The 14,912-nt window shown below is 34.7% G+C and overlaps 1 protein-coding gene and 1 long non-coding RNA gene across 28 annotated transcripts in view; one reads left to right on the top strand and one right to left on the bottom strand.

Annotated features, from left to right (window-relative positions):
- LOC105335110 (uncharacterized) overlaps positions 1-11,363 on the top strand; it is a 16,135-nt gene extending 4,772 nt beyond the window's left edge. For 5 of the 12 annotated variants that reach the window (XR_004598306.2, XR_004598307.2, XR_004598308.2 and 2 more), the window contains 6 exons: positions 2,536-2,732; positions 3,443-3,581; positions 4,909-5,046; positions 6,043-6,712; positions 8,927-8,987; positions 11,223-11,363. This is a non-coding gene — a long non-coding RNA (uncharacterized lncRNA). Of the gene's footprint in view, positions 1-2,535; positions 2,733-3,442; positions 3,582-4,430; positions 4,497-4,908; positions 5,047-6,042; positions 6,713-8,926; positions 8,988-11,222 lie in introns of all 12 variants that reach the window. The other 7 variants (XR_004598314.2, XR_004598312.2, XR_004598309.2 and 4 more) reach the window with 7 other exon arrangements.
- LOC105335111 (single-stranded DNA-binding protein 2) overlaps positions 1-14,912 on the bottom strand; it is a 45,951-nt gene that overhangs the window by 17,082 nt on the left and 13,957 nt on the right. For 11 of the 16 annotated variants that reach the window (XM_011438844.4, XM_011438855.4, XM_011438847.4 and 8 more), the window contains exons 7-11: positions 11,221-11,304; positions 10,756-10,824; positions 2,618-2,698; positions 1,846-1,900; positions 1,372-1,383 (exon numbers count right to left, since the gene is read on the bottom strand). In XM_011438844.4, coding sequence (XP_011437146.1) covers positions 1,372-1,383; positions 1,846-1,900; positions 2,618-2,698; positions 10,756-10,824; positions 11,221-11,304 — 301 coding nt within the window. The remainder of the gene's footprint in view (positions 1-1,371; positions 1,384-1,845; positions 1,901-2,617; positions 2,699-10,755; positions 10,825-11,220; positions 11,305-14,912) is intronic. The other 5 variants (XM_034457327.2, XM_011438848.4, XM_066066257.1 and 2 more) reach the window with 3 other exon arrangements.

Here is a 14,912-nt window from a genome sequence, read left to right as displayed (position 1 = left end):
ATTCTATCTCTGAATACTGGACCAAAAGTACTGCCATAAGGGATGCTCAAAGATTCTATCAAAACTAACAGACTGATTTTAATGGTAGAAGGATATAGTAGGTGGTGGGAAAATGCATCAAACTTTTCCTATCCTGTCCAAGTCATTAACTAGCTATGAAGGAAACCAGCAGAATGCCCAAAAGGCTAGTACATAAATCTACACCCAGCAAAGATTGTATGCCAGGTAATCTTGCACCTTTCCATTGCCAATTATATTGGTGACTATAGATCAAACATTTGGATACATCTATATTGATTATAAGGCTTCCACTAGCTTCAGATTGTCATATAAAATTTGTAATAAGAATTTCACAAACATCATAATCATCAGGCCTTTATCTTTCTGGCTAATCTGCAGGCAGATTGCCATCCAAGAACGATTTTCATCCTCGTTGACAGGACTGCGGAGGTAATTTCCGTTTCACACTTCCCAGAATTTTTTCCCAAGTAATAACTTTTAACAGTAATTAGTGATGCAAACTTTCACTTTTTTGTCCAAGTTTTGATTGTTGTTTGCCAATGGAAAAAAACACCAATTTTCAATTCCAATTACCTGGATGAAACATTCAACAGATCAATTTCTCTTTGCTTTCCTTTCATTTTTGCCAAATTTAAATGAACTGCAGAGATCTATTTTCAAATGTCTTTACCACATATTGTTATATTTTGGTATGTAGCATTTGTAGCCATGCTTTGAAGATGGGTGGGGATTTGTACCTTTGGTTATGCTAATGGCATTGCAAACTGTTTGCCACTAATTAAATTCCTGGGATTAATGGCAAGGGAGTTGTAATTCTGTCCAATTTGTTATGCAATGGTGTAGCATGTTAGCTATACACTTTGTTATTCAAAGGTAAAAACATCCCCCCAAACAAGGGAAGTCCTGGTGGAAATCACATGGAACACTTCTTCATTAACAGTTCTCTTGCAATATCAGTAAAAAACTTTTTCAAGCCCCCATGATCAATAGGCCTGCAATTATTCTACTGACAGAGCCATTTCAAGCTTGAATTGTCCTGATGCCATGTCAAATAGGTGCACCACATTACAGAGAAACCAATTTTTGGTTTTGCAACTTCCAAAGAAAAAAATCCTGGGTGATCAATGCCATTTGGAATCATCTAGAGGGGTTGTGTGCATGGTTAGAGTGAAGATACTAATGTCTTTAAGGGAGAGGTTTAGTGAAATATTGGATACAAGATAATTCCATACACATCAATCTCTGGGTAAATTCACCAGAACACTTGGGAAAGAATATCGTGAAAATAAATAGGAAGGGAAAAATAATATCAAAAATTCTTTAAAACCTTACAGAATACAACGGACTTACCAGCAAAATCTGCTGCATTAAAAAAGAGAGAAAAAATATAACGTGTTATTGCCTTATTATTTAGTCAATACTTTTAACATTAAATGACATACACACACAAAAATATTGTACCACATTCATTACAGAAAGCAACACAAAAAACAAAATCTTGTTACGAGTCAATCAAATCCTGAGACTGTTGTTTGTGCACTACATACACTAAAATATTTCTTTTTTTCCTCTTTCTTTATTCCGCACTAAATTTTTATTGCAGTTTTCAAAGCACAACCTCACATGAATTTTTTATGATAAAAGTTCTTTGAACCACAGTGGGTATCATTATCATTTATTTAACCCTTAAGGTCATAAAAAAATCTCCTTATTTCAAACTACTAAGCTGAGTTACACAGGGCAGACTGTCTTTTGAAGGAACTGTTTATTTGTGAGAGACTTTTTGGGATGAATGTGGTAAGTGAATTTTTCTTTTGTACTGACCTGGTCTGGGTTCCATGCTGTTAGGCATTATGGGGCCTGAACCACTTCCTGGTGTCTGGAAAATCAAACACAAAGTTGTTACCCATTTTCATGAAAGTTGCTTCAATCAATTAAACAGGTTTTTTTTTAATTCCATCTCATAAGGTTAATTTAAATTCTAGTCTTTTCCCAATTACTTGAAAGAGACCAGCAAAAAGACCATCTATCTCAAAAATCAATTTGTGGTTTGCCAGGTATGAAACTGCCTATTTCGTACACTGGTTTTTTAAGAAAAATATTCCCCTCATAAAAAATAATCATAAATATTAAATTGTATTTACATCTTTATATTTTAAACATACAAGAGACATCTGTACCACAAAAAAGTGGTTGCCTCATCCTAAAGGCATGGCAAAAACTAGAGTGACACCGGTATCACACTTTTTTTGTTGAGCCTCCCTCCTACAGTTATTGGTACTGAACCTTGCTGCGTTATCGGTGATGGATTATTGCCGAGTATACGTGACATCATGACTGTTGAAAAACCCCAACCCATTTTCCCCAGGAAGTCTTCAGCAGGCATTTTGGAATTCAAAAATCATTTATCTTCCCAGATTTACTAATTTAAAGATTTGCCCTTACAATTTACATAACATCTCTCTTTGAAAACATAAACTGATAATATAAACATTCCATTTCTTGTTGAGATAGAGAGATGTGAAAGAGTTCTTTGTGGACGATAGGGAGATAGAAGGAAAAGCTCATCTGTCAGTGCCATTGACTAAAAACTTACATTGAAATCAACTTGATTGGGTGGCATTCGAACAGGCCCTGGGCCCCTTGGCCCACCCGGGTATCTTGGAGACATGAAAGCCTGAAAGGAAAAGAAATAGACAATGCAGACGGCTGTAAGTACACTATGAAATTCTTGATAATTTAAAAATAATCATGCAAATTTTTATTTTTCATTCAATTAAAATTGAACAATCAAGTAAACATGTAATTTATAAAAATAGATAAATTAAGCAATTAATGAAAAATGATAATGATTTCCTGTAAACTAAAAGACACTGTGGTTTCTCGTTTTTTAAATCTATGATGCAACATCTTTGATTGGTGAGCTTAATTATAAAATCTTCATTGTCATCATATTTAATACAAGTTAGACTTTTTAAGTATGCAAATACTATTTCCTTGTAATCATAATAAAATTGCTATTTCATTTTCAAAACCAGAACAAGTCTTCTCAGACTGGTTTTTCTGGCTTTCTCTGAATTCTTAATGCAAAAGTCAACCCGCAAAATCTTACTTTACATGAAAGACAGTTTACGACAATTAGACTGCATGTATTGAATAATTATTTTCTTGCCCGAGAGAATTTATGATAACGACTACCTTACATGAGTTTTAATTCATGTAAATAACCATTCATTTACATTTTAATATCAAAAAACAAAACCCTGCATTGTCTTATGAAGGCAGTTTAGGAGCAAATTCATCAAACCACCTTCAGAACACAGGAAGGTTAAGGAAGAAAAATGATCAAACCCGCTATAGTCTTCCCTTTGTATATTATTCTTGTGTGATCTCTGGAAAGCTTGTGTTGCTTTATCTATAGGGATTAGCTGGACCTCTTGGTGCATTGCAGATTAAAATCTTGCAGCATATGTGACTCTGGTGCAAGCCAAAGATGAAATTTTGCCATCTGTATGTTAGAGGAACACAAAACTGGCAAATCCATTAGCTGGATCTGGAAGGTGAGTTTTTTGTACTTCTCATTTTTTTTGTGCCATTTTGTCCTTTAGGCATTTTTTTTCATTTGCAGCAGAAAATGATACTTGTTCCCTGACAAAATTACCTTTTTCCCCTCTGCATCACAACTGGCTATTATGTAACACTTAAAAGCATCAGCTATCTCCACAACAAGGACAACCTGAGGATTGTTTTTGAATTCCCGGCTATAAAGTGGTGCAGAATTTCTTTTATCAAATGTGATTACGTTTCCATTCAGAAACTTGTCCGCCAGAAGCCCATCTATGCATGGCAGACAGGCGACAGTGTATTCAACCATGTTTCGACAGATGTCTTAAATTATTTCCTTGTTTACATAAAGGGATAGTTCTTAAATATTTTTTTTTAATTATAATATGAATATCATAGGGGAAGGACGGTGCTCTGCATGAGAACAAGTTACGCCTAATCTACAATCCAATGGAGAATTTTTACAATTTGGTGTGCTGGATTTTGCAGTTGAGAGACCAATAACTTTCTAAAGTCTCTTCTTATCCTCTGAAAATTATGACTGAATAATAGTCTTTGAAAACTCTCTAGTTTCCTCTTTTCCATTAAAACCTCACAGGAAAGATACTAAGCAAAGATAGAAAGGGGGTTCTTTTCATTGTGTTAAGACAAGCAGAAGATAACATTCATCAAATCTGAGCCAAAGCAATCAGTTCTCAAATTAGATTTTTAAAATGCAGACACATTACTGCAGAATCAAATCTTTGACTATATTCAAATCACATATTCTGTTGTCACACAGTGTTTATCAAATAATTCTCCCTTTAGGAGATAAACCCTCATTTTCAACAACACTTCAATTTTAGCACACACTGGGAAAGGAAATTGAAGAGAAGAATGAAAAAAGAGAGAATTTCCCATAATTATGACTGGTAAAAAAGCCTTGATATTGTTTGACAATGTAATTTAATAATCAAAGTGTTCATTCTATCTGCCCTTGGAAGTGTATAATGACATATGTTTGTATAGTTCTCTGTTGATAACATCTTTTAATAAAATCGACATTCAAGCTTCACTATTTAATCATGAAAAAACCCTTTAATATTCTGAATTACGCATTTACGAAAAGCTTAGAAATTTATGGATGTTCAGTAATGAAAATTTGATATGAATCTCTCAAGCTTACTCAAGTTAGACTAAGTTTCAATGCTAAATGTATCTTGTGTCGTAAACTATGCAATTACTGCCATTTACGAGAGAGGGGGTGAGAATGCTAGGGGAAACACAGCAGTTTAGTAGATATCTTCCTCCAGTTGGTTTCTATCACAAGTTTCTACCCAACAGTGTCCAATTTTCCAGCTGCACGAATGTTGTCCTTCAGAGGTCAGAGGTCGGATCTGTTTCCATGACAACCATGTTGCCTTCACCAATGATAGGAGACACAACTGCTGGAAACGATTTGGCTTCAATTTTGATTAAAAGGTAAGCATCTTTACTGTTTCAATTTATTTGCATTGAGTAACATGATAGAAAGGAAACCTTAAGAACTCTTAGTCAGATAAAAGGAGCAATTGCCCCTCTGTTTGTACTGCTGTGATAAATTGGTGTGTTTTGAGATCGCAGATGAGTTAGGGGGAATGGATTGGGGAGAGACTGTTCACAAATATATCATTTTCCATCCCTTTATTTGCTAATGCCTTCATGTCATAGGCATCAAGATAAGAGTAGACAACTTTTTAGTGACTTTCAAAACCCACTTCAGAGTGGCAAAGAGAGATAAACATTGTAGGACTCTTCCCATATATATATATATATACTGGAGCTGCAGGCAATAGTTATTGCAGCTGCTTCATTGAGACATAAATTTAATGGCAACCAAATCTTGAAAGCTAATAACTCCTTGCACAGCAGCCCATACTTTGTGTATTCATCTGGGTAAATTGATATTCTTGATGAGTTTGCTTCAAGATAGCAATAAGGATGCAAATCACTTCAAAAACCATTTGATTATAAGTTGCTACTTTGATAGTGGTCTAATAAAAAGAGGAGAATCTAAAGCCGAAACACAGACAATATAATCACAAGAATCATGCGAATCCGAAACTACTCCAAGAGGAAAAAACCTTTGGAAAATCCTTTGGGAATGGTCAATAATGTATATCTATATTGTATGGTTATATATTGGCTCTGGAATGGGGATATTTTGTGTATTTAGGCTTTAAATGGATTGTTAAAAAGGACTCACAATAACAAACAATAAGGAGCTTTTCTGTTTGCCAAAGTAGGCAACATCAAAGGACTGCACAGAAACTAATATATATTTAACAACAGGGCACCTTTGCTCTGCTACTTTGAGTCTTTTGATTCAGACCTATTTTGCAGTTAACTGCAGAACCTAGATGAAAACCCCCTTCTTTCTTTGATATCCTCTGTGCGAGTGTGTACAGTTTCATATCCTGTAGTCCTCTCGTTTTACAGGCTTGGAACAGAGAAGCCCCAGCGTGCCAAAGGATTAATTATGTTCTGCTTAGCTGACAAGGCTGACATGAATATTTCAGCAATTATCCACAAAACTGATCACAGAAGACAAAAGCCATTGAAGAGACAACCACGCATAGAGGACATATTTGGAGATGGGAAAACAACTCCTTTCTGTATTTTGGGGTGGGAAAGAGAGAGAGACACACAGATCAGACTAACTTCAACTGATCCCAATTCAGACCAGCGAGTGGCTCATCAACTTTATTGGCATGAAGGAGGCTCTGTTCCTATTCATCAGGACAACAGTGCTGGCCCCCTCATCAAATTCATCATGAAATTTAATGAAAAGTGCATTCCTTTGAGACAGCTAGCAGTGTGATCTCTCTACTTTTTGGAGTATGCGAACAAGAAATCAACTTCCTAATCATGCACCCTTTTCAAAGGAGAGAAACCACTCCTGGGTTTTATCTCTGAAGGCAGTTGGGGGAACACCTTGTCTTCTGAATTCAATTCTAGGAATATATATGTGCAATATGTCCTGCTACTTTTGGGGGGATTTTGTGATTATGCAATGGAAATCTAGCATGAAATTCAATGAGGAATTTAATTCAAGCCAGTACAAAGACTGATAATTTCAACAGCACTTCATCACTGAGGCTAAAAAGAGGTAAGATTTCCAATTAATATCCTGATATTTTGTGGTTTTTCTCAATTATAGCTATTGAAGGCCCTGCACCCTACTTGCAGACTAATAAATTATACCTAAATCCATTACATATATTGCTATGTAATGGATCAAAACAGAACCAGCATGAGAGAGGTAAATCTTCGTCAAAGCCATAAAGGAACCCATTCATCTAATGAAAAGGATCCAGCCATTATTAGTGATCATTCTTGGCTTGGCTGACAGTTATCTTTTTCATACCTAATATTTCATTGCTGCACCCCTGGATGTAGAATGATAATGTGATTTACTGAAGAAAAGCTTTTCTGTTGAAGCAAGAGATTTTCTACAGATGAGATTTTTGGTACATGCACATGTAAGAGAGATTCATTGTTCAGCTTTCCTCTACTTTTTTCATCATATCCAATATTCCTTCCCCATCTTCTTGATCTCAATATATTTTCAATCATTTTTTCCAGCTAACTGATTTCTTCAACTGACATTTCTAAGATAGGAAATTTTCTCTCCTCCCTCCTCAATCATGCAGCAATTCTAGAAATGCATCTCTCCTACCAATCAACTCTCCAAAGCTCTTATGTTTAAACCTCTTATAATTTCCTCTCCTTTTTCAATAAATGACAATAGGATATTCTTCATTGACAAATTGATTTTTGTTTGTCTTTTGAAGTTTGTTCAGCATTATCACCAACAATTGAGATTTCTTGCTAAAAAAAATTCATAACAAAATGCAGCATTTCATGAATGTCAGAAAACTTTGTGATAAAATCAAAAACCATCTAATCTGTTCATGTAATCCTTGCTGTATAAAACATGTGGAGATTTCCAATCAGGCCACTGTTAGCTCTAGTATCAAGTTCTCAATCCCTCTGAGAGATACAAACCATTTCTCCATACATTATGGCCCATAATTCACAAAACTGTCCACGTATCATAAAGCTCATTCTAAAAGCCACCCATACATGCCATATCCTGTACATAATTAATTTCCTAAAAGTCACAGGTATGTTAATGGTTTTAAGCTGGACTATAGACTATTACATTGCAAAAAACATTAAATATTACCCATCCTCTAATCAAAAGCATTTTTTTGTATCCAAGAAAATATGCAATAATTCATCTTTATTTCCTTAAAAAGAAATCAGAAACATCAAATATAAATCAAATACTTCTAAAGTTTAGCCATATTTCCTATTGCGTCGTAAATAATTCTCAATAAATAAATGACATTTCCCCCGCCAATCAATGTGATCCTTCGTTTTTCCCCCCCACTAAATATTCATGAGATTTTAATTGTAGTTACTGTTTTTCATCTCCCTAAAAGTAGTCAGTGTCAGTATGAAATGGGATAACTTTGAAAGCTACTGTCATTTTATATTCCATACATAAATTATATGGAGATAAAATTTTCATTCGCCTTTCTCTCCTCACAATCAGGCCTATGCTTTAACTCCTTGAGTTACTCCATGGCACTTTGAATAGAATATGGTCATTACAATTATGAAATTCAATCTGACTGTAATTTGGTAATCATGTATATCTTCCGGCCCAGTGCATACATATGAGCCAATTTTTGAAGATCTACCCAACACCATTCATCCATGTAAATGATATACCCTGACAAGCTAATTTCCTAGACTTAATACACCTCTATTTGATTGTCCAAGATAAACGTTCTGAATTTCAGGTAAACTCTTTTCGATGGGAGAGACATTGCCTTGTATGACCATTCCAGACTAGCCTTCAAGATCCCCTATGCATTATACCTTCCTTCCATACACAGGTTTACATGGTCTGTAAATTGTACCATTGATCACAAATCACTTAAGGGAAGAGGGTGCTGGAAATCTATCCATCTTTTATATTTACTGGCAGAGAATACTTCCCATGCAGTTCTTTTCTTGACATTGCCATTTCCAGAGAACAGAAGCAACTTTGCTTCAAAGAATGTATTTTCTGAAAAACGCAGTCCATCTTTCCCAATGGCTCGTGCTCTCACCATTATCCTTAGCTCTTTCTTTACCCAAGTGTTTTTCATTGAAGAAATCAACTTTAATTTTTACAAACACTACAACTTATTTTGTTAACCTCATCTCCAATCCTACATTTAATATTGTTTTTGATCCTCTTTTAATGGGTCATAAAACTACTAGTAATAATCCTGAAAAATGCATGATGACTTGTGTTCCTGTGTTTCAGGTAACAAAATTTGCCTTGGGACTTCAAATCAAAGAAAATCTGGGTCAGATCAAAGAACCTGGTAAGTCACCGCTTCAATTCATAACTGCAAGGTTCATAATCAAATCTCGCCTGTTATTTCAAAGGGATTAATATTCTCCCTCTTTTATTAGGGTGAGAAATAATTCCTCTTATCATATTGGAAATGATAGATTTTTTTTTCCATTTCACAAACCTAGTGAAAGAAGATATTACCAAGTCTCCTTTCCAAAGTGATTAGTAAGCTGTAGGGAAAATTGATTTGAAATTTCATTTTCTTCCCTATTAATCTTGTAACTTGCACTGCCTAATTATACATTCCTGGGAACCCTTGAAAATGCAATAGCACACATTGGTTTCCCATTCTTAATCTCTCACCAACCCAGAAAGTCTATCTTATTTCTCATGTTCAAAGCAATAATTTAAAGCAGCCTTCAATTGAGTTAGGCTAATGGACTTTCAAGACTAATTTCCTGCAATATATCCAACCCCCTTTTACATAGCTTTGTAGTCAAACCATACTACTCTCCAAATTCTATTTTCTACGAGTTTTACAAATTTCTGTCTTCAATTTGTCATTACCAAATACATCAGTGAAACACACTCTTGTGAAAATATTTACTCAAAACTTCTTCACCATTATTTTCAATTAATTGCTTTCGGTAAGGCCTGTGCAAACAAACTCAAATCCAATTATACTTTATTTTGAGTGTCTTTGAAGCCAAAACACCCACTGATAATTGGTATACATTTATTTTCTCAATGTCTCTCTTAGCCTAATCAACAAACAGTTCCAGAATTATGTCTGAACCAAAATGAAGGTTCTCTTTTCCCCTTCAGCACTTAACTTAAAAGGATGTTGCTAAACTAAATTTGATAGCTACAGCCTAGTCAAATTTACTTTCTATTCAATTCAATGTTAAATTACCCTTTTCTCTTCCAGATATTCAATTACTTTCCAAATCAATTTAGCAACTTCTCTAGTGTGCAGAAAAACAAGCTCATTATAAACACGATGACAGGTTATTTTTCTTTGTGACTTCGACAGGCAGCAGTTCCCAGTTACCTCATAAATATGTTCTCCTCTAACAAAACTGGTAATTTATAAACATCCTTCAAAGGATTTTTGCCAACCATGAAGAAACAAAACAAAGATTTGTTATAAGGTTCCTTTATTAAAAAAAAAAATCTCCTGCAAAAGAGAGACAACCCTTGTTTTTGTGAAGATGTAATTGAAGCCATATAGAGTTACTTCCCATTTGTTGTGATTAGTTTAGTAATGAGTATACAGACAACAAGGAGAATATCTTCAAACTGATTAGCAGAAGCCGGTAAGCAAAGTTATACAGTCAAACACAGGGTTAACACGACTAAATGAGATCAATTATCTAAAGGGTTAGAAGTCTCTCTTGGTTATTATGAAATCTATAGAAACAAAATTCTAGTTGAAAAACAGCTTTTCATTTTTTTGCCAACATGTAGATTAAGCTCACACATACAACAATTACTGAATCTGATTTGCTGGAAAAAGCATGATTTTTTTCTTTTTGATTTTAAAAGCATCTATTTTGAAAAAGAAATAAAAAAAGAAGAAGCAAGATTTCATTAATATTTTAAATCTTGAATGAAATAAATACACTCACACTAAAAATTATGAAATCAAATTAAAAAGTAAGAAATTATAAAACAAATTCAGTTGATCTAAACAAAATATCAAATCTTGATGGGAAATAAAAGAAAGGGAAAGCTACTGGACTAGATATAGATATAGAGAGCGGCACAACAACTGGTGTGGCGGTGAGTCTACTCACTTGATTCTGTCCCATCATGGGGTGGTTGGGAGGTGGCTGGGTATGGGGGGACTGTTGAGAAGCTCCAGGCTAGATAATATAAGGACTCCATCAGTTAGACACAACTTACACAGCCTCTGCCTCTTTCAAGGTGTGCTTAAAGTGCAGTTTCAGGTGCAATATGGTGCTCTTTTACATGTTCAGGTTTTCAAATCTTGATTTTTTTCCCCTTGCATGTTAGTATAAAACTCCAAATGCTGTTTTTCTATTCAACAGTCAATACTTGTTTAATACAGAAAATGAGAGGCGGTAATGTATGAACTGTTGGGTGTCTTATGGAAGGGAAGTAACTCTTACAGCCTTTGAAATGTACCGATAGGCCATGAGAGTTATCCTTCTTGTGACACAAGCTAAATATGACAATAATGCATGATATTGTGATGACAGTGATGCTTGATCCTGAACTGACAGTGTTTATGTACTTACAGGAAAAAACCCTGGTGGCATTGGCCCCCCAGACATTCCATCCTGAGGATTCATTTGACCTAATGGACTAGGTGCTGCTGCATTCTACAAAGACAAACAAAAAATATTCAACATTTTAGAATAACAATATTTAATACTTTTTATTTTGTATTTCAAAGTCATATGTAGTTCTTTTAGTGCATTTTACTATCTTAGATTGTGTGGGTGTGAGATATAAAACAATGAATTTCAAATGTTCCAGTGATCCTTCAATGGTACACTGTAAGGCAGTCTTATAATGCAATCACTTTGTGATTTATCATTATCAACCTTTTTACATAAATATATTTTTTCACCATTAAGACAACAGAAAACTTCCTACAGGTAATGACTGGTGCTATATTCTTATACAATGACTCAAGTACAAACAATAAAGTATTTCTATCTTAGAGAACTGTGTCTGTGTTTTCTGTGATTTAACAGGTCACTGATCCCCCTTCAGCAGTGTATAACTAATACATGTATTATGTAACTACCTAGATGTCTGGAGAGTCTTATCTACAAATAGATAGATCTCTCTCAGATTGTATTTCATTTCCGTTTTGGGAAGTCTTCTTTTGATTATAAATATCCTTTGATTATAAATAACCATTCTTAAATATTTCTCTTTTCTCCACTTTGTTCTCAATCTAAAGCTGATTTAGAAGGACAGATCTGGTAAGAAACCTGCAACTTTTGAACAGGTGATTGTTTAAAGTTCATCAAATATACATTGCTCCGCAGACTTCATATCTGTCGATACTATGACACTGTAACAGCCGTTGTTTAACCTTAACCAACTTCACTCCAAGACAAACCTCTGTCAATCATTTAATCAATAGATTTCACTTCCAAAAGAGGGGGAGGAAGTGTTCAGGAAACAACAGCCATGATTATTGATTGAGAGTGACCCGACCACAGCACATCGGGCACTCGCAGAATGTCAACATGTTTATGTGGTATCTTTCCTTATATCTCCATGGCAAAAAGATAGTTGTTTACAGCAGATAGAAAGAATCAATAGCAGATTTCAAACTGTCTTACATTAAAAAAAAAAAATTATGCTTCCAAATTTTTTTTTAATATTCACATATATTTTCCTTTTTAAGAAGATTATTGTAAATCCCTGCAAAAAGATTGGTAAATAGAGAATGATGGTTTACAGGATGGTGTGGCTTTCGAAAAAAAAAAAATGCTACATTGAATTCTGAGATTTGTCATTAAAAATCAATAGACTTCCCTAAACAAACAGACCAGGGTGGAATTTACACATAAGCGGCACACACATTGAATACAGTGGCTTGTCCCAGGACCCATCAACCAGTGTTTATCTATGTAAAGCTCAGTCGATGACTTTAAACTGACACTAAAATTATCATTGTGTACCTGTTCAAGGGCACTTTCTTTTCCCAAGACCCCTCTACCCTTTCCCTTTAAAAAAAAAATGAGCCTCAAAATGAGTTATCTCACTTTATACACACAAAATAACAAAAAAAGGCCACTTTGTGCAATCATTCTGTCAGGACTGATATGACATCTAGATGTAGCACATATCAAAAAATGACAAGAATAGATCTTTATATTTCTGTGACCTTTTCTCTTTAAAGATCAAGACCAAATAGACTGAAAAAGCAAGTAAGCACTCTGCTTGAAGACAGTCTTATAGTTCAATCTGTGCAGTTTGGTCCAAAAGACCCAAGAATAAAAAAACACTCTCTTATACTTCTCTATGTTGCAAAATCACTGGCAATGTTTACTTATTGACAATTCTGTTGTGTGGGGGCTTTGTGACAGGAATGCTCTGACCTACATAGGCAGACAGTAATGATTATGTAGCCTGACTTTAAAACCCTCCATTCCTCCTTTCAATAGGTGTTTGCCTATTGTAGCATCAATAGTGGGTAGTCACCCAACAACCCACGTAAAAATCACTGTCACCAACGCTTAGTTACATGGACAAGCTTTTTGGACCCACTAAATTTGAACTTGTCCCACTAAATAAGATAATTTCTTTTTTCAAAACGATCCTTTAGACCCTGTATGTACAAAAATCCATCTACATTTGTAACTGAATAAGACAAATTAAAAGATTTTTGGCACAGTTAAGGATACACTGCTTACTAAAGAGATTTCCTCCTCAACTTATCTACCTGATATAAGCACCTATCATTAAATAATGGACAACTGAAATACCCCCCCCCCCCTCAAAAAAAAATTTATTTTCAAACTGGAGCTTGTACAGTGAGACCTTGTTGTTTGTTTTTGCTGAGATTCTATTGACCTTGGCAATGAAGAACAACCATGTCATGAAATCTGATCTTACTACAAAGGAACTGAAAATGATAGGTGCCTAGCTTGTTTTCTTAACATATCCTTACTTGAAATATCAAGAAAAAGACACAGATAGAAAAAGACAGTGACCAAAGGTGACATTGACCTTTTATCCTTTTCAACAGAGTTTTCAATTTTGCAACAGGTTGACATTACATAAAATCAAGTCAAAGTTGAAAAGAAAGAACTTAGTTCATGCTGCAAGAGGCCCATGGGTCACATAGCTCACCTGGTCCATTAATGGTCACATTCAATGAATCTGAATCTGCATGTATAATATTAGGATACTTTTAAATTAGTATTAAAATAGTAGCAATGAATCCCCTGAAAAGATGAATTTTAAAGATTTTCCTCATATATATATTCCAAAGTAGAGGTTAGCATTCCTTAAGGACCCATCGGGGTCAGGGTTTAAGTAATTTAAAATCTACACTTTCAAAAGAATCATTCTTGTTAAAGGAATTTCTGATGCAATGGTTCTAAGGCAGACAGCAAACTTTCTCTATTTTCAGTTATATTTACCCTTTGAAGGGTGTGGCCCTTTATTAAACTATATTAATTCCCATTCACTGTAGGATGCTTTGTGCCTAATTAAGTTGAAATTGACCCAGTAGTTTTAAAGAAGTTGAAAAGTGGAATGTTTACAAATGGAAGGACAAAAATGCAACAGATAAACAGAAAAGCTTACTTAAACCTTCCGTCACTTTTTATTCTTAATACGATAAAAAATCTTAAAACAGAAGGAGAGGTACAAGTTATAATTGATAAACTGTGTCAGATTTGCAAAGGAAAAGGGCCAGTCTGTGGACCTCAATTAAACTGGATGAAGGAAAGTCATTAATTTAACTTCCAAAATCAAGGATTGCGGATGCAATCCCATTCACTTAACATACATTAAAATAGGTATTAACCTTTAGATTTTATACATATTTATCAAAAAGAATGTAATACTCAATGTCAGGACCTTCAATAAATGAAAAAGATTCCCTACATTCCCTACAGAAAACCTATACAAGATTGACACAATTAGAAGAAACATCCCACTGCAACACTGTCGGGAGAAAGCTGTCGGTAAGATGAGCATCCCACATTTCCTATGACCCCTGGACTGGTAATGTTGTCGAGAGATTTGCTTCATAAATCATTATTTTGATGATCTAGAACCTGTACACTGTATGTATAACAGCAATGGTTATCTTCCTGACCTTCAACCTTTCATGTCAAGGTCAAACTTACTCAAAGTAAAATTAGTGAATATGAAAATAATTATGTATGATTTGAACATTTTGAGAGGGGATTTTTAATCTGTTCTGCCTCAAAAACATTATGTGAAACACATGCCA

The sequence above is a fragment of the Magallana gigas genome, chromosome 7 (assembly GCF_963853765.1).
Source record: "Magallana gigas chromosome 7, xbMagGiga1.1, whole genome shotgun sequence".
Classification (NCBI taxonomy): domain Eukaryota; kingdom Metazoa; phylum Mollusca; class Bivalvia; order Ostreida; family Ostreidae; genus Magallana; species Magallana gigas.
This window is presented reverse-complemented; position numbering and strand designations above follow the sequence as displayed.